Genomic DNA, 26,016 nt, shown 5'->3' on the forward strand with positions numbered 1-26,016 from the left:
GTCTCTCTTAGCTAGACACATTCAGGCTGAATGACCATCTGACTAGCATCAGATAATGCTGTTATTTTACTTTATTTATACAGGTTAGTCTCATGGAGGCAAAAATAATAATAATATTTGTCTCGGATGTTAACGATGTCGAGCTGTGGATGAATGCAAGAGATTTCAATGCTTCAATGGCCATTTATTAAACAGCAAACATGTTTTTAATAACCTTCTTTACACAAAAAACTTGCTTCAAAGTGTTGAGAAAAAACTCCATTGAGATACAAATCACAACACGACACTGAATTCCATGGATTATTTTCCATATTGGTGGGCTATGGCGCTATGGAACAGCACACAGGCAATGGGAACGATGCATTATATTCTTTGGTAAGTAACACGCCTATAAACAGTGATCTGTGTCTGTGACAGGAGACAATGTCACAGCATGTAGCTTGTACACACAGGTGTTTCTTCACAAGCTGACTCTGTGTGAGAAAAGGTTGACAAACTCCACCATTGAAGATCATTTGGGTCTCCAACTTCACTCCGGTGTCCCCCGTAGCCTCACTGATCCCGTCGTGAGCGTTCCTATGCAACAGAAAGGTGGAGGATGAGGAGGCTAGCTGTTGATATTGACAATAAAGTGTAACATTTCAGAGAGGATAGCTATAATGTTAACGATAATAGCCAGTGGGTAGCTAGGTCCCTTATCCTAAGTATATATTATGTTAGCCTCGGTAGCTGTTAAATGGATTTCAATTCCTTTAGCCTCAATTTAGTGTCTTTGTTGACAACATGCTGAACGAATGAGTGTAGATTTAGTACTTACCAACAGAAAGATGAGGACGCCGGCGCAACATTGCAGCCTCTTTCAGTTCTTCATCTTGGCAGTACCATAAATGGCAGTTATGGTAAAGAAATATCCCAACTGATGTATACGGGATGACTGAATTGTCCTCAGCAATCGTTTTGATTTATAGCACAATTGCACAACCCCCCCCTCCAGTCCAAACCCATTTGCATCTCCACCAAACTGAATCCAATGTAGCTCTTTGGTTTCATCTGTCTGTGTCTGCCAGGAGCCTGAGCGGTTTACTGTGACAGGAGTCGTCCATTTTCAACTGTGATCAACTGCCTGATGCAGCCGACCAATGATTTGATGAATTCTAGATTCCAGTGATCACTGATCGCCTCTGCACATCAGCCGGGAACTCAACAGCAAGTCGTTGTTTTAAGGTTGTACGATTACAGGTTTATGTACTTTGATTAAGTCGGTTAAACACGCTTCTGTGAGCTAATGTCAGATTCATTTTCCGTTAAAGCATCAAGTGTCCCAGACGAGCACAATAGATGAAGTACATTGCGTCCTAACTTTGACAATTGTCATTTTATTATAGTAATGTCAAAGTTGTCGCCAATCCTTCACTCATCTCTCTGCATTAAACAACTCCCTTTTTCTCTCCTTGTCACTTCCTCGTCTCCATCTGACCAACATTCCACCCTTCACCATAAGCTACACCACCCTCAGCCATGCACCCCACCCCACTCTCCTCGACCAGCCTACTCTCCCCCTCCACCCCCCCACCCTCAGCCATCCCTCCTCCGCTTTCCCCACACCCACCCCCCTATCTTCAGACTCCACCACCCTACCCACCACCCTACCCACCACCCAGCCCACCACCCTCCGTCCCCTCTGTGCAGGCTCACCAACGAGATGTCTGGCAGCAGAGTTTCTGAACTCTCCAGAGTGTCCCTCTCACTGTCCACCACACTGTCGTTCTAGAGAGAGAGAGAGAGAGAGAGAGAGAGAGAGAGCAAAAGGGAGAGATGATTACAGAGGAATGAAAGTGATAAAATGGAAGGGGATCGTTTAGAACACAGATGAAACTGTTCCTCTTAAAATGAAATGGCTTGTGGTGCCTGGCCATTTTGATTTAGTTGCTTTTGCAGATTTGTTTAGGGGTGTGTGAGTGGGAGTGATCCTCGCATACATAAAAACATGACCTTTAAATATCAACCAAGCAAAAATAAGAAATATTTTCAATATAGGAAGAACAGCAGGAGAAATATCCAACTAAAGAGCATTAACAAAAGGGATAAAGCACACAAGAGGAGATGGTACATCATGACTCTGATGTACACACTAAATACACCAAATATATATACACTGAATATTCTGTAGTTTGAAACCAGCAAGTGGAAAGCGTCAATCTATTTTGAAACTTGTTCATCTGTGGAAACAAATGTCAAGCCCCCATAAAATAGCTGAGGGCCTCGGTCTCCGGGAAGAAAGAGGTCAATACAATATGCTGTTCATAGCCTGCACGTCTGGGAGAAAGCTTTGTAATACTGGGTGGCTGGACCGAAATCCATGAAGGCACACACACACCAACACACAGAGACACACACAGACAAAAACCCGCACATGGACTGACTAGCATAGACATGGACAGAGACACTGATTCATGCAACCACAACCCATATAAGCCCCAAAAGCAGGCAGACACATGTGCCAAACAATCGAACAAAAACACACACACACACACACACACTAACAGTGGCATACACACACACACACACACACACAAACACACAAAAACACACACACACACTCTTTCTCACTTATTAGTTATTGTGTGTCCATCCAAAAAGCTAATCGATGCTTCTTTAAAGCAATCAATAACAAACAATCATCTTATCTGAAGCCCCTTGGAGGCTGTAGATCAAGGTTAGCGATGTCTCTGTGCTAGAGGAGCTGACTGATGCAGGAGCCGGGACACACGCCCTTTATTAGCGCGGGCCGCTGGACCCAAACTTAAGGTTCATCAATTCAGCTTAATTACCCCCTTGGTGCCGTGCTGGGAGCACTTAAGACCCTTTTATTTATCACAAGTTCACTACAGACACTTATTCTGCCCTGCATGACTTCCCTGCCAGGCTGGTGTGTTTGTGTGTGTGTGTGTGTGTGTGTGTGTGTGTGTGTGTGTGTGTGTGTGTGTGTGTGTGTGTGTGTGTGTTTCTGTTAGGAGGCCACAGTTGTCCACTTCTGGAAGATCCCCTCTGTCTTGAGTAACCTTGCATGCTAAGTGAGCTAATGGGCTAGGTAATACCTCACATGGTTCAGTCCCTTATTTGTTAAGTACCCTAGCAACCTGACTACAAGAACACGCTACAAGTACTAGCTAACCACTGAGCCGTCACGCCAACGGACATGCACTTGGCCTACAATGTCAAAGATCTACCTGCTCTTTCACAATAAGGATCGGATTTCAGGTTGTCTCCTAAATTAGCAAATAGCATAGGATAGCAAAACAAATAGAACAAAAACGAATGAGTATGTGCGTCAGGTATATGTCTGTGGGTGTTTTTGTATGTTTCCATTGAAAGCAGCTTATACTCTCTGCACACAATATACCTGGCTCTGGAGTACGGTTCACAAATCCACTCGTTCTCATCCCATTCAAACCCCTCTGCTCTCTAATCTCCCACACACAGGCGCCATGGAGCCCAGACACACATGCACAGGCCCAAAACCATGTGCATATATGCACAGGCACAAACACACATGCAGAGGCACCAACAAACATAGACAAACATACTTGCACAGGCCAAAACTATATTCCAAACACACTCACACAATATGTGCTAGCTGGGGACACACATCTTGTGTGGAATTATCCAAAACGCACACATTTACAGACCATATAAACACACACACACACACACACACACACACACACAGATAACCGACACACAGACAACCCACACACAGACAACCCATTGTCACAGAAAAAATACTCATCCAAAGTTGGGTAATTCAAAAATAACACAATAAAATGACCATCTCACACACACACATATATATGCATATGCGTACCAAACACAATGAGAGAAACACACACACTATCATGCACACCATTCCTCCACAGGGAGCCCTCCTGGAGCGACGAGAGACTGGACCCCCCACTGTCTGCTCACAGACAATAAAAGCCAGCACCCTTATCTCTGCTCTCTCCCGCTAGTGTGTGTGCATGTGTGTGCGTGTGTGTGTGTGTGTGTGTGCATGCAAGCGTGTGTGTGTGTGTGTGTGTGTGTGTGTGCAAAGAGCAGCAGAAAGTAATGAGAGGGCCTCAGTGATTATGCAATCACGTCGTCTTGCAGAGGAGCTAGGAGAGGAACCAGGAGAGGAACTAGGAGAGGAACAAGGAGAGGAACTAGGAGAGGAACTAGGAGGAACCAGGAGAAGAACTAGGAGAGGAACCAGGAAAGGAACCAGGAGAGGAACCAGGAGAGGAACTAGGAGAGGAACTAGGAGAGGAACCAGGAGAGGAACTAGGAGAGGAACCAGGAGAGGAACTAGGAGAGGAACCAGGAGAGGAACTAGGAGAGGAACTAGGAGAAGAACCAGGAGAGGAACTAGGAGAGGAACCAGGAGAGGAACTAGGAGAGGAAACAGGCGAGGAACTAGGAGAGGAACCAGGAGAGGAACTAGGAGAGGAACCAGGAGAGGAACTAAGAGAGGAACCAGGAGAGGAACCAGGAGAGGAACTAGGAGAGGAACCAGGTGAGGAACTAGGAGAGGAACCAGGAGAGAAACCAGAAGAGGAACTAGGAGAGGAATTAGGAGAGAAACCAGGAGAGGAACTAGGAGAGGAATTAGGAGAGGAACCAGGAGAGGAACTAGGAGGGGAACCAGGAGAGGAACTAGGAGAGGAACTAAGAGAGGAACCAGGAGAGGAACTAGGAGAGGAACCAGGAGAGGAACCAGGAGAGGAACTAGGAGAGGAACTAAGAGAGGAACCAGGAGAGGAGCCAGGAGAGGAACCAGGAGAGGAACCAGGAGAGGAGCCAGGAGAGGAACCAGGAGAGGAGCTAGGAGAGGAGCTAGGAGAGGAGCTAGGAGAGGAACCAGGAGAGGAGACACACAAAACCAGACAGCAGTGGGAGAGATACAAAATGTGGGTTTGTTTGTTTATATAAATTAATATCAGCGTTTATTTCATTTGGTCTATATATTGACAAGAATTGGTTTTGATGGCAACCTTATGGTTGTTTACATATTGTTTCATAAGTTGTATGTTAACATGATAAACATATGATACGATTATCCATTGTTTTGAATTGCTATGTTAACAGTATCAAATGTGTGCAGATATAAACATTGACAATTGGAATAACTGCCTTATCATAAAGGCTGTTTATTTTAATTGTAGTCATTTTGTATCCCCCGCTATAACTGACATCAATAATAAACAAACGAACTCAAGGCCAACAAGAACAACAGACGAGAGAGGGGCTAGGGACACACATGTTGCTCTCTAAGACACAACAGCAACAAGGGAAACCGGAAAGGACAGGTCCACCACGCAGAACAGAGCGATCATCCCATACCTCCATCATATCTATGAGCCAGAGCAACCTCTCCTACAGGGGAAGGGGACAGAGGAAGTGGAGCAGTTTGTTAGTGTACTGTTGACATGGTCGTGGTGACGGCCGCCTGTCCACCCACCTTCTGCTCAGCCCGCCAGGCAGGCAGCCGTGTGTTCTCAACCACCCTGTGCTGAGTCAACCACAGTGTGGATTCTAGAATATTAAGCCTATATACCTTTTTTTTTTCCGCATTCTGGCATATTTAAGTATTACTCTACTGAGTATTCTAGAGCACTTAAAGGTGTTGTAGGTAAGATTCAAGTGCTATTATTTGAGCGTCGTTTGTTAGAATACCGTAGCCATCCCTCAGCTATTAGTGAGTGAATTGCGCTGTCCATTTCGAGTTGATGCCTCTTAACGAGACAGTTTAGATTTTATAACCACTCAAGGCTTATTACTGACCAATCAGGGCATGTCTTAGCTGACAGGTTCAGTGAATCCATCTTGCCTTTGAATAACAGCCAATGCAGCGCTTCTCAATGGCTTAGAGGGAGGGAGCAGAAAGGGAGGGCCATCTTTTTGGAGTTGTTTATTCTTTTATTTCTTCTCTCTCTCTCTCTCTCTCTTCATAACGCTCAAATTGTACTTACAGCACCTTTAAGTATTTAAATATATTTAGGGGAACATGCCGGAATGATCAAGTGAGCAGTATACCAGAATATTGAAGTGAATAGCCTGAGAGCTTTAGGGTTACCGGGTACCTTTGTGACTGTGAACTGGGATTAGCAGCATAAACCAAATACATTGGACTGGACGTACCCGCGCAGAGCTTAGGGTGGTGTTGGTCATGAAGCTGGCGGAGGAGGAGGTCAGCGTGTCGGGGTAGGACACCATGGACTGGGAGTCTGGGTGGAGCCCCGGGGCTCCAGCGGGGCCCTGGCGGGCCTTCAGAGCCTGGATCTCACGGCGCAGCACCAGCCCGTCGAAGCGTTCCAAATCCTGGGGAGTGACCAGGCCACGCACCTCTGAGAGCAGGGAGAACTGGGAGGGCGGAGGAGGGAGGAGAAGGGGAGGGGGAGGGAGGAGGTAGTCGGTAAAGGTATTGTGGAATATTGTTTCGTAAGAAATAGAAAATTTGCCATTTTGAAGGTCCTTTCTTCCAAAGCAATTGACAGTATATTTTTCTCTCTCTAGCTCTCTCTGTGAGTCATACATCCTAGCCGTTAAAAACATGGATTTGAGATGCCATGGAAGAGAATTGTTATTGTTTGAATCTCCAATCGAAAAGAGAAACTAAAGATACAAGATGGATCGTGTTGTCTCCAACTGCAAGCACAGAAACTGTGGCCAAAAAAAGAAACAAAGACACAAAGTGTATCTGGACCAGAGCTGTCAAGAATCCCAAGTAAACCAAGCAATCACCCCAAGTCTCTGGAGGAAAGCAGGTCTGACAGGGCACCCCTACGCATGCTGCTGCCGCCCAACAGCAAGGACACACACATATACATGTGTACCTGCACGTACACACACAGACACACTCACACACGGTCAAAATACAAAAAGTGTTTTCGGTGCAGTATTTTTGACCGTACGCACGCACGCACACAGGCACACACACACACACACACACACACACACACACACACACACACACACACACACACACACGTCCTACCCACACAAATGCAGAGGACACACAGTAACACACATTCAAACCAACACGCACACACAGCCCTACACCCACATACCTACACATGCTGCAGCCGACACAGACATGTCCCCGCCCCGCCCCCACCTTAGCGTGTGTGTTGAGCAGCTCGAACAGAGCCATGACCAGCGGCTCCACGGCGATGTGCCCGTCGCGGTACTCCTCCACGTAGTAGCCCATGGTCTGCCGCTCCGCCTCCGTCAGCAGGTGGCGGGCCTGTTCCTCCAGCATGGCCCGCGGCTGGTTCACCACGCTGGTCAGGGTCACCTGGGAGCCCGCCACGCCCTTGTAGAACACCGGCTGGGGGGGGGGGGGACAGGGGAGAGAGACATGGGGAGAGGGTTAGTGTGGGGAGAGTGGGAGGGAGTGGGAGAGAAGGGGAACATGGATAGAAGAGGGAGATGGAGAAAAAGATGGGAATAGGGGAGATGGAGAGAGAGAGCGAGAGAGAGGGAAATAGATGGAGAGAGAGAGAGGGAGATGGGAATAGGGGAGATGGAGAGAGAGAAAAAGAGAGAGAGAGGGACAGAGAGGGAAATAGATGGAGAGGGAAATAGATGGAGAGAGAGGGAGATGAGAATAGGGGAGATGGAGAGAGAGAGAGAGAGAGAGAGGGAAATAGATGGAGAGGGAAATAGATGGAGAGAGAGAGAGGGAGATGGGAATAGGGGAGATGGAGAGAGAGAAAAAGAGAGAGAGAGGGACAGAGAGGGAAATAGATGGAGAGATAAAATGAAATGCGTCACAGGGAGTAAGAGAGAAATGAGAGAGATACATTTACAGCTATTTTAAAGAGAGAAAGCAGAGTACACCAGTGTCTAAGGTATTTGGGCTTCGTGCTGAAGGCTTCTGGAGATCCACCCCCATGTCCATAGTCGTGCCTTGAGCCAGACACCCTTACGCCTTCTTGTTCCTTAATTACGTGTATCTGAGTTCACTGTAAGTCTTTTGAATGCAAGCCTCGCCTCAATAACTATAAAGTGATAGAGAGAGCAAAGAAGACATTGCAATATAGGGAGCTGGAGATAACATTACCATTGTACAGGGAAAGAATTAACCCATAATTGGATCCATACATTTCATCAAGGAATCACTAACAAACCCCATCCAATGTATTGCAAACACACCCCTACATCAGCAATAACAATAGGTGTGGATTCACTAAGGGAGCGGCTTGTTTTTCGTCGATTTCAACTTCGCAGACTGACTTCTGGGAATAGACCTGCTGAAACGGATCAAATAATGATGAAGGCGAGGATCATGAGGAGGATTATGCAACGGTCTCTTGAGGAACGGTTGGGAAGCAAGCAGCAAAAACAACGGAGAAGGAGAACGAGAGAAGACGGAAAACAGGGCAAAAAGAGGTGGAGTGAAGGATGAGAATAATACTGTGGGAGATGAGTATGAGGCGGAGGAGGAAGGGAGAGGGTTGGGAAGAACAAAGTAAAAGAGAGAAAAGGGGGAGGCGGAGGAGGAGGAGGAGGAGGAGGAGGAGGAGGAGGAGGCACAGGAGGAATTGGAAGAGGAGGGAGAGGCGGGGAGGGAGGAGGTTGAAGAGGAGCGGGACGAGAATGGAGGGAGGAGAGGAGGAGAAGGAAGAGGAGGACAAAGCGGGAAGAAGGAAGAAGAGGGAGGGAAGGTGGAGAAGGAGCACAGAGGGAGGAGAGGTTTGAGGAGAACAAAGTAAAATGAAGAAAAAGGGAGAGGAAGAGGGAGAGGAGGAGGAGGAGGAGTAGTAATAGGAGAAGAGGGAAACACGTAAAGGTCAAATCTTGTGGGGACAAAAGAATACGGAGCAAGGCGACGCCCTGAGATCAGGACGTAGGTAACGTGGGTGTAGGGGATGGATAAGGGGGACAGTAGCGTTGGTGGTGGAGCTAGTCGAGGTGGTAGGTGGAGACAATATGAGGGGCAATACATCAACGTGGACGGAAGCAGAACACGGCTATGAGCTACTGCCTGATGGACCCAATCGCTCATCTCCCCCCCGATGTATTAATTATGCCATCACCGGGGTATTGAAACCCCTTCCTCCATCCATTACCCCCCCACGTTGGGGTAGTTACCAGCAGCACATGGAAGCAGGTCAGGTGTTGTAGGGGTTCAGAGGACAGGGAATCTTGAGTCTCTGAGAGACTCAAGGTCTTGTCCCCATTACACCTGAGTAGCATGTATCTTACACACACAATCCTTTCTCCATGCTGAGGTCTTCCGTGTGCACTCACCAAGCTATTCCAACAGGGAAATACAGGTTTTCAATAATAGCATTCTGGATATGTCCGTAAATGCAGGTTTTCTTTAGCTGTAGTGGCTGCATGGTAAAATGTGAACAGTATTTTTGAATTTATACTGTATTGCTGAGTTAATTATGACATATGTAACAAATGTCTCCATTTACCGAAAAGCTGTATCCATTCTTTCCCTGGCTGGCTAAAGTGGTCACTATACACAGGACTTAATGCTGCAGCTCTTTGGAAAAGTAGGTGAAAGAGCTACGATGGACAGAAAAACGACAGTTTGACCTTAAAAACAGTGTGTTGTACTCTCTGCCCTTGCAGAGTGGACCCAGCCTCAGTAACAGCCTGGGAGGAAGTCTTTCCCCTAATTCCAATCAGGGGCTGCCATCAGTGCCACTGATTACAATAGATTATCCCTCACAGTAGATTTCCATTTTCATGGAACTTAACGTTTTTTAATCTCCGTTTCTGTTAGCTTTTCACCGCATGCAACCACTAATAATATAACACAGACTAGGCACTGTCTTCTTTCAGATCAAATTGTAAACAGATCAATAGAGCTCCATCCCCGATACCCCCAGATGTTGATAGCCCTGGCATCCTGCTTGATGTGAAAAATTGGCCCTTCACAGTCTTTAATATACTAAGACAATGGTAATGTGTAATGTTTGGCGCAGACTCTTCTCTCTCACTCCATCTCTGTCTCCCAGACCTCCTTTCTCTTACTCTGTCGCCTCCTATAGGATCTGAGTGTCTGCAGCTTGTCTTAAATTAACCGCTTCATCATCTGCTTCAAAGTCAACACTTAAGGGCATTGCGGTGTGTGTGTGAGTTTGTGCTTATGATTGCAAATGTAGGTTTGGCCGCCAATAAGTGTGCGTGTACAGCTGTAAACTTTGTGTATCTGTGTGTGTTTTTCTGCGAGCGTGCAAGCGTGCGTGCGTGCGTGCTTGTCTGCATTTGTTTCCCCGACAATCAGAAGAACCAGGCCACCGTATCTCCATATCGCGTTCACATTTCATTTTCTCATCCTGCCTCTTCCTTAAGCTCCGTCTCCAGATAGGTCATTAATCCAACCAATCAGGAGGGCACTGTCTTGTCCACTCACAACACAGTCCCCCAAGGTGAACCCCTCCTGCTGTCCTCTCACCTGCATCTTTAATCACCTTGACACCCCATCTTGTCGACACAACACCATTCCACCCACACAACCCCTTCTCCCACTCATTCAACTCAAGGACAAAATCTAATGAACACACACAAGCCCCTTTTGATGAAAGATCGCTCTCTCAACCCATCGTTTACAGCGTTGCAGCGCACCGGGGCACTTAAGCCATAAAGGGAAAAGATAAGTGTGGGTTTGAATGACAAGCAGTGTCAGCTTTGTAGCTGAATATTCACTATTATAACCAGCAGACATACACACACGCGCGCACACACACACACAAATTAAAGACTTAGTAGAAATCACTTTAAAATGCAATCAAATATGTTGTTAATCCCTAAAAGGGAAATGCCACCACATATAGACATAGGGCATAAACAAGCTTGACAATGTTGTCAAGCTTGGTATTAGCAGGCTTGACAACCTCAATACCCACAATTGAATTGATCTGAAATTGAATTCAGATTACTTTGTCGTTTGACATTTTATTACAATGTTTACATCTTAATTTTCACCTTCTGATAAAATCGAAATCCCCTCGGATGCGCCGATCACTCAGTAGAGTAAACAGACAGATAGCCGGCCGACAGAGAAAGGCAGACCCGGAGCCGTTTCAACAGTTGAGAACTACACACCAGTCGCCTGTTTGACTGCTTTCACTCCTTTGGGGACATCAGTCTATCTGTTGGTCTGTCATACTAACTTACAGCACACAGCTGCTCAGCATCACAGACTGACAGAGACAGATAACTCCCTCTCCCTGCAGGCCGCGATGCCCGATCTCCCGCCCACACCCTGGTTCCGGTCCAGAAGGATCCCACCACCCCCCTCCTACACCCGATGCACTGCTGTCTGTGAACAAACCAAATCAAACACAAAGATAGATTTTTCCATTTTCCCCACAGCTATAAAACCTATCAGCACAAGAGGGCACATGACTTCACAAGACAAGCCCATTAGATCCGCAGCCTCTCGGAGGGACTTTAACCTCAGAAAGTTAGGGAGGTACGAGCGTGGAAGTGAGCTACACTGAGCTACAATGGGAGCGGTTCCATTGGAGGCACTTGAACGGTCGCCACCTTTGTGAGGTTTCAAGATGTTTGGCAGGTCATGCAGAACCGGCCTCTGGTCGGTGGAGTGTAACGCTGGAGTGGACCTAGATGAGGGCCGACTCCTTTGTAAGAGGCTGCGGGTCATTACGACGACCGGGGAGTTCATCGTCAGCGGTGTCCACGAGGACTGATGAGGAACGATAATCGCTTGAACCCCCAGAACACACACACACACACACACACACACACACACACACACATACACACAGACGCATACTGCTGTGATGGCTCAGCCATGAATTAATCAAGTTAAGAGATTGTTATGTTCCTCAATCACGGCCTCAAAATGTGTGTGCCCTCGTGTGCGTGTGTGTGTGTCTGTGTGTGTTCTTCTGCATATGTGCTTGCATGTGTATAATTGCTTGCTAGTGAGAGAGTGTTTTAATGCATATGTTCAATAATTTGAGTGTGTGTGTGTGTGTATCTGTACGCATGTGTTTGTCTGCACGTGTTCGGATATTTGCGAGTGTGTGCGTGTGCGTGCGTGTGTGTGTCTGTACGCAGGTGTGTGTTTGCACATGTGTTCGGACATTTGCAAGTGTTTGTGTGTGTGTGTGTGTCTGTGTGTGTGTGTGTGTGCGGTATATGACAATGTGCGGCCATATGTGTTTGTGTGCATTACTTTGTGTGTAATCTGGGTTTGCTCCATGGGAGCTCAGCCATGTGCCGCGGGGGCTGCTATCAGCCCCACTCACCGCACCCCTTCTCCCCAGCTCTGGGGTACCACCGCTCCACCGCCCCACCCAGCGCTAGACTCTGTGTGCTCAACGCACACGACATGTGTACACAGTACACAGTAGATAGGGAATCCCACTGGGTGCATACCATTACTAAAAGAAACGTCATACAAAGAAATAGAACAGGACTTTGAATGTGTGTAATAAACTCAACTACTGGATTTAAAAGAATCAATTAAATACATATGAAAACATGCTTGAAAGAATAAATTTGTAGAGAAAACGAACAAACGCAAGCTTGTCAAAGGTATTTTTCGGCGCTTCTTCCACCGGCAGGATGTTTTGTATCTTGCTGACATTTCTGCAGATGCAGGTAATGCAAACATTTTATTTTATTGGTAGGGAATTGAAAATCCTCAAAATTATGATTTGTGTCTCCATGGAGACCCCACTGGTCTAATGGAACAATCAGTGACTAAAAGTGAGCTAACTGAACTGCATTGAGTACGAAAAGGTTTGTCCACAAAGAACTTCTTCTTCAGAAAGAGATTGTACTACTTAGAAGTTATTTTTCAGTTTGAGAGGCTGGGAATAAAAGAGTACGGTAAATGGCCCGTGTCATTGTCTCCTTCATGGTTAAGCAGAACTTTCACAAATAAGTGTGATAGAAAAAAGATAGTTAGAAAACAAAGGTTGTCAGTATTTTGCCAGAAGATGGTCAGCAGGTCATCATCTAACTTTTCAGTATTTGTCTGAATCAAAAAGTGAATTGTGAATAGAGCATGACAAAGTTTGTTTTGAAGAGATTGCATTAATAATTTCTCTCTAAGGCAGTGGTTCTCAACCTTTTTTGAGCAAACGCCCCCCTAACCTTACCCTGATCCTCTGGCGCTTCCCCCCCCCCCCCCCCCCCCCAACCCCACTCACACTCATGTTATATTGCTTAAAGGTGTCATTGCATCGTTTTTCATTGATTTTGCGGTGGTCACTAATAGCAAAGGAATGCCCTCTGAGTCGGTTTTTGTGAAAAATATATAAATAAATATGAATGAATATTCATGACATGCAAATGTATCACCTTTGATTGGCTAGAGTTGAGGAAGAAATGGTTGGATTGAACATTCATTTACCGTGATGGCGGGCACTCCCGCGACTCCCGGCCGCCAAGTCTCCCGTCGTGCCCCGGCCCCGGCACCCCGTGGCCCGGGCACCGTGACCTTGGGCACCGCGACCGTGGCCACGGCACTCCCGCTTCTCCCGCGACTCCCGCCGTGCCCCGTGAACGAATGAATGAATGGCCCGGGAACCGTGGGCACCGCGGCCCGGGAACCGCGGGCACCGTGAGCGCGGCCACGGCACTCCAGCGTCTTCCACCGTGCCCCGTGAATGTATGAATGACCCACACCGTGACAGCGGCCCGGGCAACGCGAAAACAGATCGCGCGCAGAGGCCTAATTAGGCCTATATATTTTGTATTTGAAATGCAACGGTCTTTTCGTGGAGACAACGCTCAGAGCAGCTGGAACTGAGCATAGACAGTAAAAAGTAGCTGAGACGGTAGAGGGGTTAGAAACCAATAAATGAAAATAGGCTGTTTATTTAAGGTAGCCTACTTTTTCACCAAAAAAGATTGAAAACCATGAAAGTTTAAAATCCCCCCCAAAAAGAAAAATCACGTTCCCAGCGCCCCCTAGGTTGTGCGAACGCCCCCGTTGAGAAACCATGCTCTAAGGGCAGTCCAGTCGCTTTAACTGCTTTAATTACCACCTGTACTGAATTCGTCTCTCTGTCCCTCACTCTGCCGTCACTCAATAGGCTTGGGTTCACATATTCTAATGAGAAAATGCAAGCCTAGTTTCTTGCTTTTGGTATTCGATATGTGTTTCAGTGCTTTGGAGTGCTCAACACTCACTTTTGAATGAGCTGGGGAGTCTAGTGGTCTGGGTGTCTGACTCCCAGATGAAGACTTCTGGGTTTGAATTCTAATGTCCACAGTCGACCCTTTAGCCACCCTTGAGCGAGACGCCCCTAACCCCTACGTGCTCTTTAATGAAAGGTAGTCCCAACCTTTCACTTTAAGACCTTTTGATGGCCACCTGACGAACAAGTGGTCATACATAATAATTAGTGTGAGAAGGCTGTGGGAAGCAGTGGAAAGGAAAAGGCAGGAACGCTGCCTATGCTCCCAGTCGGATTATTGAGGAAACACAAATGAATACAAAACACCAATGGAAAACCCTTAAATGGAAAGCATATGATGCAATGCACTATGCTACACTATGTCATTAAAAAAAAGCCATAATACTATACTAACTGAAGGAAAATGGATGATATATTTATTTTAAATTATCTATATACGGTAAGTGTTTCTATTATTGTATACGTGTCTTTTTCCAGAATAAAACCCCACGTACAATAGGCAGTACCCTGGTCTACCACCAGTGGTGTTCCAGAGTTTGACAACACTGTCCTCAATGAACACATACATATTAAGCCTTTTTAGGAAGTCAAACATTCCCACACATTCATATTTCATATGGTCCATGGTTCCATAGGGTGCATATTATTGGATAACTTTCATACTATTCATGATCTACGGTTGTGTTTTTGTCTTGCACCAGAACAAGCTTGCGGTGTGGGGAGTGTTTATTGCTCAAACACAGGGTCAGCCCTCATTGGATCAATCACACGGGAACAACACAATCAGAGGGCCTTTAATAAAGCGGGATTGGCTATGTGACCTATGGTAAATTAATAAGCTTATGGGCAGCTTGGGCCCCTGGGCTGTAATTAAGGATGGAGCGGGAGAGTTATGGAAGACGGAGGGCCAAGGAGGAGAAGATGGGGTAGAGAGAAAAAACTGAGATCGGGGAGGGAAGGGTGGGGAAGGAGAGAGAGAGAGAGAGAGAGAGAGAGAGAGAGAGAGAGAGAGAGAGAGAGAGAGAGAGAGAGAGAGATAGAGAAGCCTTGGATAGGTGAGAGGAGCAGAGAAAAGGAGAAAGATAGAGATGGAGAAATAGGGAGAAAGAGGGACAGGAGTGGAGGAGAAGGGGGGAGAGAGAGAGGAGAGGGATGAGAGGAGATGGATGGTAGATGAAGCCGAAAAGAGGAGAGAGGAGAGAAAGGAGAGTCCTAGCAATAGCTGGGGGATAACAGTGGAATAAGTTAAGGAGGACCAGATAACCTCTCTACTTTATTTAAACCCACCGTCTCATACACACACACACACACACACCCTGGGAACAGGAAGTGAAATATCGTCTCGGTAACAGATGCCAAGCCTCCAAGCACTGATGCTAAAGTTCCCTGCAACATCATGCTTTTTTGCCATTCCTACTGAACGCACACACACACACACACACACACACACACACAAACACACACACACACACACACACACACACACACACACACACACACACACGTGTAAAAGGAAACCAAAGAAAATATGGGAACACACAAACATATCCGTATCCAATACATACGGCAAACATTAAGTACCATGTGTTAGAGAGGGTGTGTTAGTGCGAGTGTGTGTGTGTGTTGTTTGTTTGTGTGTGTGTGTGTCCGCGCTCGTGTGTGTGTTGGCAAAGGTTCTGCATCATCTGACTAGTGCCACGTGGGATTTTTCTTAATCACCGTATATTAATCGCGCTGTTCCTTCACCACGGCAGTTACTCTGACTGCTGGACCTTTTGACATCGCACCATCAGTCCACGCTGCTTCTCATCAGCGTGCAGGTGACTGACGGGGGGGGGGGGGGGGGTGAGGGCAGGGGACAGAGAGGGAAGACAGCTGGATGGATATAGGTGAGGAAAGGGGACAGGTGAGGGGAGGAGATGAGGTCAGTTGGGGAAAGGAGACAGGTGACGGCAGGGGACAGAGAAGAAGGAGTGGTGGGAGCAGGTGAGGGGAAGAGATGAGATCAAGTGAGGAAAGGGGACAGGTGAGGGCAGGGGACAGAGAGGGAGGACAGGCGGACACAGGGGAGGGGAGGAGATGAGGTCAGGTGGGGAAAGGGGATAGGTGAGGGCAGGGGACAGAGAGGGAGGACAGGCGGACACAGGGGAGGGGAGGAGATGAGGTCAGGTGAGGAAAGGGGATAGGTGAGGGCAGGGGACAGAGAGGGAGGACAGGCGGACACAGGGGAGGGGAGGAGATGAGGTCAGGTGGGGAAAGGGGACAGGTGAGGGGAGGTGAGGGCGGGGGATGGGAGAGGAGATTATTTTAATGTGAAATAATCGCTAGGTGACAAGCGAGGAGATGTGAGATTAGGGCAGGTGAGGAAAGATGATGGCAGGGGCAGGGTGGTTAGGGGAGTTGAGGGCAGGTGACCAGTATGCAGATAAGAGCATAAGATGGACAGGTGAGGTGAGGGAGAGATAAGGGCAGCTTAGGGGAAATGAGGGCAGGTGAGGTGAGGGCAGGTGAGGGGAGATTAGGGTAGATGCAGGAATTTGGGTGCAGGTGAGGCGACAGCAGGGGGAGTGAAAGCAGCTGACGGCAGGTAAGCAGGAGAGGGGGGTGAGAACAGCTCAATCCAGGTGAATTAAGGTAAGGGCAGATGAGGAGCCTTGAGGGTCTGTAAGGACAAGGGAGACCAGGTAATAAGGACAGGGGAGACCAGGTAATGAGGACAGGGGAGACCAGGTAATGAGGACAGGGGAGACCAGGTAATGAGGACAGGTGAGACCAGGTAATGAGGACAAGGGAGACCAGGTAATGAGGACAGGGGAGACCAGGTAATGAGGACAGGGGAGACCAGGTAATGAGGACAGGGGAGACCAGGTAATGAGGACAGGGGAGACCAGGTAATGAGGACAGGGGAGACCAGGTAATGAGGACAGGGGAGACCAGGTAATGAGGACAGGGGAGACCAGGTAATGAGGACAGGTGAGACCAGGTAATGAGGACAGGGGAGACCAGGTAAGGAGGACAGGGGAGACCAGGTAAGGAGGAGAGGTGGTAGAAGCTGTAACTATACGTGATGGTTAGTTACCATGGGTGACTGCATCCGATTGTTACAGCCTGAGTTGCCCTCAAGACAGATCTGTGCATTTCAATGTTATTATAAAGGTCATAGAGAGGAAATTAAACTAACCAAACAGAAAAACATATTAGAACTGCTGCCCGGACAATAAACCGGAACCGGGGACGACATGATTAAAAAAGATATCTCCCGGGCAAACAATATGGATTATCTCTTTAAATCAAAGCAATATTTGGACTTGAAATGAACGGTTTAAAAAGGACAAGGCCCCTGCATTTACTTGATACAGATTATATCTACAGTCATTACTAAATGTGTTTTAGTGCTGACTGGCCAACAGTCAGTACCTCACATTTCATACTAACTAAATTGTAAGTACTACTAACGCAGTAGTACTTATAACAGCATCGGTACTAGCCCATTCAGAACTGTCCCCCAGTCGGTTCTGGTACAATGTAAAATGTCTGTCAAAATGTGTCCTCTGTAAAGCATTTCTAGCTTTAATTCATGTGACGATTAAAATTGCTAGTTAAATTCCAGAGACGGAGATAATAACAACATAACATTTTTTAAGCATTTGCGTAAAACGTCCAGTGGATTTCCGACTTGTTGTCCCTGAGCAAGGACAACCGTTTATCGTTTTACACACTAGACAGAGCGTGCTACCACTAGCGGGGCGGTTTACGATCACACAGTGTTTTAAATCGGGCTCCGCTAAGGGGCCCGCCGCCACGGACCCCTGGGGGATCGTTTTATATGCTAGCTGTCTGTGAGCTGACGCATCTGCAGCACACCGATAAGATAGACCCTATACGAGACCCCCCGCAGCAGGGGACAGCCGCTGGCCCTATTACTGACGAGATGGACAATATAAACACACAGCGGATGCAATAAACCATACAATGCTCTTTAATAAACAATGCGTTGACACTTCACCTGGCGAGTAGCAGAACGGCCAGAGATGGCAGATAGCATAGCACCGTGGGTAAGAATGAGGCAACGTTGTCTACCATATTGGGGCTGACCTTGAAGCTGGGAGTGAAGACATATGCTTAGGTCATTGGTATGCATGGTATTCACCTGTGGGACGACAGGTAGGAGGTTTCAGTGGAGGGCTGATTCAGGGGCTGCATTCCAATAGTTCTATAGCGATTCCACTCACCCTCGCTTTCTGAATCTCAAGGCGTTTGCTGCTGGCGTTTCAGCTGACAAATTGGCTTTGGTCAAGGATATGTCAATATGTTTCCTGCACAGGAAGATTTTCCGACTGCATCACTCGATGAATGAGGTATGAGTAACTGCCTCAGCTACACCAATATCCCACTGCTCTTTTCCTCAACCACTTTCTACTATTGCTCCTCTACTCAAAGGTATAGTTAGCAGGAAAAAGTTTATTGACTCGGCCCAGGTTTGAAAGGAGTCATTGGATGACATTATCAACATTATCCACGGTTAGTAATTCATGCCAGCCCTCTCGGATTAGCTGACACGATCAGAAAGATAGAAGAAAAGTCCTCTTGGACATTCAGAGGACATGTAGAAAGGTAAAAGGGCTATTAGGGTTTCAGTTTGTCCTTCAAAACCATGAATAATATCCATATCACCCACATAAGGTTATTTTATCCAATGCAACTTACTGTGAATTCAGAAACAGGCAATTTAATGAACACCAAACCCCCTGACGCCATCTTTAAATAATGCATCAATGCTTAATCCGGAGGTGACCATATCAGCCAATGAGATGTATGTATGTATGTATTATGTATCTAATGCAAACAAATCTACAAGTACCCTTCGGGTTTGGGTGTCCTTTAAGAAGCAGGTAGGGGGTAGGGGGTATGGGGTAGGTATTTCATTTGGGTTTGAAACTAAAACCTTTCTGTTGGTAATCAAACATCATAACCATTAGACTAATCTGGCCCACACTAAACTCTGGGCCAGAGTGACTAGGCTGAGGCTCCGACTAGGTTCTCTGTTCAGCTTGGTCAGACAGTATTCAGAAGCACAGACATCTCTATGAAGAACTGTGTTTCCTGGTATACACAATATAAATCAATACATTTTTGTGGATCTCGTTTTATTTTTAATAAATACATTTTGTTTTCAATTTAATTTGAATATTTCCAGGCTCCATTTCATTTCAAGCACAGTACAGAAATGGACTGCACTGGTGATAGTTTGCTCTCTACTGCCTCAAGCTATCCTCTGGACTCATTCTGCTGCCTTCTCCAAAAATGATCTAGCAGTTGTATTATAATTAGAAAATAATTAGAAAAGCACATTGCTAACTACAGATCATTTCAGCATCAACCGTAGATGATAATCTTCAATTTTCCCACTGGGAAATCTAGTCTAGTCCATATAATAAGACTTTATTTGGTTCTGTCTGGACAACATATTGTAGCAAAAATGTGAGTTAAAGCTAGTCATGTCCTATTCAAACATAGAACTCATACGTGAACTATATGCATAGACAATAAATAAATAAAATTAACTGAGTTCAGGGCTTCGCTTGCTGATCAATAACTGACACCGTAACCATGGGTCCGTTCAGTTGGTTTTGTAATAATGACCCAGAAACCTCTGGGTTACCCACTATCCCCTAGGTTACCCACAATCCCCTGGGTGTCCCACATCGTATGGGCGACCCAGATTGTGCTGTTCCAGCGTCACCTTCCCTGTCTGAAAATCAATAAATTGAGCCCAGTTGAACAAAAACAAACCAACGCAACAAACACCTCACACTGAATATAAACCAAGTTTACCTAATTGTAATTTCTATAAAAGTGTTTTCTAAAAAGTGTTATGTTGGATATTAGTATATTGGAAATAGTATTGTCAAGTTGACAAAAAATCATGTCTTATATAAGAAGTTTTTAGCAGTCCTACTAAATTGTCTACTTGGGGAGAACTGCTTAAAGTGTGCACGTCTGTCAGAAAAGATTCAATTTATTCAGTAATTGAGAATATGTTGTCTGCCTTAAACAGAGATCTTTCCAGTTCTGTGCATGCCTGTTTGTCAAAAATAACGTCTGATCATGGAGAATAACCTCAAGTGGATATTTGGCTCTTATCTTTGAAGAGCTATAAATTTGCCAAATCTTCAAAGAACATTCCTGTTACTTTATTGTATAAAATCACTAATCTGACAACGGGATAGGCCCAAATCTGTCCTCTCGCTCCCTGAGGATGAAGTGATGCCGGTGCTCAGACGGTTTGTAAATGATGAGGTGCAGGAGAAGGTGCTATGAGGTGTGACAAATGGTTCGCCTCTGGCAAATGACACTGCGGCGTCGATCAGGCATTGCGCGCATTGATAGATATTTAAAATGACACGCGGGCCGCGGGGAATCATCCAAGCATTTCTTCCAGCTCAAATACAGATGCAGGACGAATACAGCCTTAAAAAGATGAGACGACATCCCGCACATCCAGATTCAAGTTACACTTATTTTCAGTCTTCCAGCAGAGTCTTCAAAAAGCGTCTTACAGTGAATACAGATACACATCATTGATAAGTAGGCAGGGGGCTAGGCATGGTGATCAAGTATACCTTAATAGCACATGCACTCACGCACATGCACACACACACGCACACACACACACACACACACACACACAAACGAAACAAGTCTTACTTTTCCGGCTGCGGATGCTCCCTGGTCCATGGAAACACTGCAGGAGACATGAAGAGCATTACGAACATGTCTCATAACATAGGCTGATACACAAACATGTTCACTAATACACAAACATGTCTTATAACATAGGCTGATACACAAACATGTTCACTAATACACAAACATGTCTCAAAACATAGGCTGACACACAAACATGTTCACTAATACACAAACATGTCTTATAACATAGGCTGATACACAAACATGTTCACTAATACACAAATATGTCTCATAACATAGGCTGATACACAAACATGTAAACTAATACACAAATATGTCTCATAACATAGGCTGATACACAAACATGTTCACTAATACACAAACATGTCTCATAACATAGGCTGATACACAAACATGTTCACTAATACACAAACATGTCTCATAACATAGAATGGTACACAAACATGTTCACTAATACACAAACATGTCTCAAAACATAGGCTGACACACAAACATGTTCACTAATACACAAACATGTCTTATAACATAGGCTGATACACAAACATGTTCACTAATACACAAATATGTCTCATAACATAGGCTGATACACAAACATGTTCACTAATACACAAATATGTCTCATAACATAGGCTGATACACAAACATGTTCACTAATACACAAACATGTCTTATAACATAGGCTGATACACAAACATGTTCACTAATACACAAACATGTCTCATAACATAGAATGGTACACAAACATGTTCACTAATACACAAACATGTCTCATAACATAGAATGGTACACAAATATGTCCACTCACACAAAGACATGTCCGCCAATACACAAACATGTCAAGACACTGAAACAGAACCATGACTGTTCTTATGTTCTCATTCTCTCATGGCAGTCACTGTCAACACACAAACACAAAAGAGAAGCCTAATACAGAGAGAGAGAGAGCTACAAGCTGTCGCACAAACACAGTCGCACCCAAAGACACACAACACTCATATGCAAATATGCACGTCGTCACACAGGGTTGTAGGGAGGCGGTATTGTGGTGGGCAGACTCCAGGCTGGAGTGGAGTGTAGTTTCTCAGTCATCAAAGGCTGAGCGTTATCATTGTGTGGGATCGCCTCGTCACTGAGGCGCCGCATCTTCTACCCTCCTTTGTGTCTCTCACAGAGTTCATTTGCAGCAAGCTCTACACATTAATGGCGTGCAACTCTTCACATCAGCCTGGTAACTTGAATTTGATTCATGCACAATCACATGCACTTGCACAGCGACACCCACACACACACCGAGCCACAAACATCCATTCATACACCCAATTGTATTGTAAAAAGGATAATTGTCACACTTTCAGAAGTTCATTTCTATTTCTCTCTGAAATCCTCCAGTGTCAATTATCTCCAAAACGATGCGCATTAAAATAAAAAAATGTGGCATTCACTTCGAATCGCATTGTGCTAGAAATGGGCAAACACACATCCAAAGGTAAGCCCCTGGGAAGTGCTCGCTTCCTTCCTCAAATGGGACATCAAAATTAATCTTCTCGGATCCGAGGATTCGGATTGAATTAGAGGGTTTAAATCAGATTATCTTATTTTGACTCTCCCAGACCAACTCAGCCGTCACTGGCTTCCTGTTAAAAAGGGGCTTCAGGTAAGATTCAAGAGCTGTTACTTGGGTGTCATTGGTTAGAATAACACAGCCCTCTGTCAGTTGCTAGTGTGTAAAATGAACTGTGAGTTTCTGTTGTTGAACATCTATGTATCATAATGACGCGTCATACCTTGTGAGGGGCAACAGGACCTCAACTCATTATGACGTCATACCTTGTGACTGAGGGCCAATAGGAGCTAAACTCACTATGAAGTCATATCTGGTGAGGATTAATGGGAGTTAAACTCATTATGATGTCATACCTTATTCAGACCAATAGGAGCTAAACTCATTATGAGGTCATAACTTGTTAGGACCTATAGGAGCTAAACTCATTATGATTTCATAACTTGTTAGGACCTATAGGAGCTAAAATCATTATGATGTCATACCTTGTGACAGGCCAACAGGAGCTAAACTCATTATGAGGTCATACCTTGTGTGGACCAACAGAAGTCAGTCTCATAACATATCATGAACTTCTCCCGACCAACAAGAGCACATTCCATTCATTGCACGTAACGTTCACGAATACAAAACGAGGACGAATTGAAACTGAAGCCATTACACACCGTCATACCTTGTGAGAAGCAGCTGGAGCTCAACTCATTACAAATGATACAAAGGACCCACTGAGACTAAACTCATTACAACGGATCACAACGGGAGGTGAGAGGGAAGCACACGCCTTGCCAGGTGGTAAAGCATTTTTAATTGTAACCGTTATTTTTTTATTTCACTTGTCATGAACAACTACCCTTTAATCTCCAAGATGTCAGGGGAAGAGGCAGAGAGAAAGTGCTCTGGTTTTTAAATTACTCATGGACAAATTTCCATTAAGACCACAAAGGCTCAGAAAATCTATGATTTAATGAGTTGCGAGTGCGTCTGCATGCCCATCCAATTAATGTCACCAAATAAATTAACTTAAAAACACTTTGTGTCGGTTTTGTTACAGAATCTTCACAATTACTGGCGGTCCTGCAGCTAAAGGAGAATGGCCTGCCCAGACAGGTAATGAAGAAGATTTACAGCGGGAGCAGTGAATATGTTGACCCGGGCTCTTCATCATGAAGAGGGTAAACGTGTGCACCATACACACCCCCAAACTCAACAATACAAAACAAGTATGCACTTACAAAAAGGCAAATATTTACTGAAGCACCCCACACACACACACACACACACACACACACACACTAAGAACCACCTGCACCCCATCCTCCCCCCCACACACTCACCCCGCCAGGCTGCTGGTGGTGGAGGACTCGGAGATCTGGGAGCTGGCGATCCACTTGGTCTCTCCCACCACGGTGCGGGCGTGCGGCAGCCGGCCCACGTCCTTCACCGTCATCATCAGGTGGCGCGACGACTTGAGCGCGCGCACCGCGTCGTCGTGGGGGATGCCCAGAAAGCTGCGCCCGTTGACCTCCAGGATCTGGTCGCCCACCTGGTGGGGGGGAGGGGCGGGGGAGGGGAGACAGAGAGGCCAGTAGGGGGGTGTTGGAGCTGGCTGCGGACCCTGCTTGATGCGAGGCAGGGCGGGCGGGGGGAGGGCGCAGCGCTGAACGTGCGCAGTGTGACGGCACGTGACAAACAGGGAACGGGTACCGACGACGTGGGGTAGGGTCAAAGGTTTAAGGTTAGAGGAGGTCGGGGAGGTTAAAGAGAGAGCGACAGGGGGTTGGTTGAGGAGGTGGTAGAGTTGTGTTCCGGGATTAACCGAAAATGGAAACAATAATGAATAATATATCCTGTGCTGGTCCATCATACAAAATCCATCAGATTTTAGGCCTTGAGATCAGGACTTTTTGCAAAGCAACCGACAGCATTTCTAGTCATCTGAGGAGGTGTCACACAAGGACGCCAAGAGATTTGACTGAAAACCTTGGGGATCGAACCAAGAACCATTAGTGTGTGACCAAACACCCTAAAGAGGACTAGTCTACCAATGTCGCCACTCAGTAAACAAAACCAACATGACGCCGACTTCAAACATAACAGAAGCATCGTTTATCAACAGCCTTGAGCAGGCTCTTACAGTGTGCCCTGTGCTAATTCGTTGATAAACAGACAGCGTTTACGTTGTGATTTGCTGGCCGCTAGGGCCACTTTACTGCTAATCACACCCGCCCACGCACACTCACACTCTTAAGAGGTATGAACTGTGCAGCTCCTGAATTAAGCTACTGTGTTCTGCTGTATTTAGCTAATGTGGATCTTCAATTCTCCCCTTGTCATGTCCCGTCAAGCTGAATGAAAGAATTAATAACCCATTCCAAAATGGGTTTCTTCCTGCTCCTGCGGTTGGGCTTGCTTTCGTGATCCCATAGTCTGTGTGATTGTCAGAGGACTGTGATATCGGAATCTTACAAGCTGTATTTTGACTTCTATAAGAATTAGGAATGGATAAGGATTTAGGATTCGTTTTAGGACTAGATGAAGTGGAATAATGCAAAAAAACTCTCACAATGATCTTGATTCTGGCTGACTAAGCCCCGATCTGGTATTCAGATGTTTATCCCACTAAGGCACCATTGTGGGATTTGAGCCTCCGTTTAATGCTGTTATGCAAAAAAGATTTATTTATGGAAAATTAAGAATCTGTAAATACATTGACTTCATGTTCGTAATTGAACACAGTCAAAATAGTCAATTAATAGGCAGAAAGCAAGGTAAGAATTGAATATGTGGTCCATTAAATGTTTGAGCTGGTTGGTTTAACCCTCAGCCAAACATTTGCCCTCAGAAGATGACAGAGGTTTCATCCATAATCATGTATAAGATATATATATATATATATATATATATATATATATGTATGAGATACAGATAGACAAATGGATCTCAACTCCGTTCTCTCTAGGAGAAAACTCTTTCAGTCTCTTTCAACATCATTCGTCGTTTATTTATACTGTTATTCTGTCTTTGTGATGTACGGAACCCATGATAAAAAGAATAATACGCCACTGAAAGAAATGAATACAATAACACAGAATGATAGAATCTAACCCCAACTGCCATATTGAACCAACAACCATCAGTTTGTTGAGAATTGCCTGACACTGCAGGGAGGGTTTTTACATGACAAAAAGCTGATATCAAAAGCAACAATAAGACAGCTTTGTATTGGAAACACATCAAGTTACCGCAAATCTCCAGGAGTAACCTCTCCCAGGCTCCCCGTCTATATGAACCTCTGCTGCCAGGATCAATGATCACACTATCCCTTAAGAAATATGACACAGGCGCCGCTGGCCTTGTAAAGCTGCTTTGACAAGCGCTTAGACTTTAGATTTAGAGTTCAGCACCAGCCCCAAAACAAAAAGCTGCACCAAGATGTCCACTGCCGTATTTTGGTTTATGTTGTGTCCAGCTAGCCAATGCTCCCGAAATCCCAGTGTTTTCAGAGAGTGTTCTCCCAGCCCAAGAACATGAGCCTGTTATGAATGAGGCCCGATACCCAATAGCTTC

The 26,016-nt window shown here is 45.7% G+C and overlaps 1 protein-coding gene across 1 annotated transcript in view; it reads right to left on the reverse strand.

Moving 5' to 3' along the window:
- whrna (whirlin a) overlaps positions 1 to 26,016 on the reverse strand; it is a gene marked incomplete at its 3' end in the record, with an annotated part of 115,930 nt that overhangs the window by 12,974 nt on the left and 76,940 nt on the right. Inside the window, exons 4-9 of the mRNA XM_079755593.1 lie at positions 23,784 to 23,992; positions 20,886 to 20,922; positions 7,154 to 7,366; positions 6,178 to 6,399; positions 5,380 to 5,412; positions 1,696 to 1,767 (exon numbers count right to left, since the gene is read on the reverse strand). Coding sequence (XP_079611719.1) covers positions 1,696 to 1,767; positions 5,380 to 5,412; positions 6,178 to 6,399; positions 7,154 to 7,366; positions 20,886 to 20,922; positions 23,784 to 23,992 — 786 coding nt within the window. The remainder of the gene's footprint in view (positions 1 to 1,695; positions 1,768 to 5,379; positions 5,413 to 6,177; positions 6,400 to 7,153; positions 7,367 to 20,885; positions 20,923 to 23,783; positions 23,993 to 26,016) is intronic.

Source organism: Pollachius pollachius, assembly GCF_949987615.1.
Source record: "Pollachius pollachius genome assembly, chromosome: 18".
Lineage (NCBI taxonomy): Eukaryota > Metazoa > Chordata > Actinopteri > Gadiformes > Gadidae > Pollachius > Pollachius pollachius.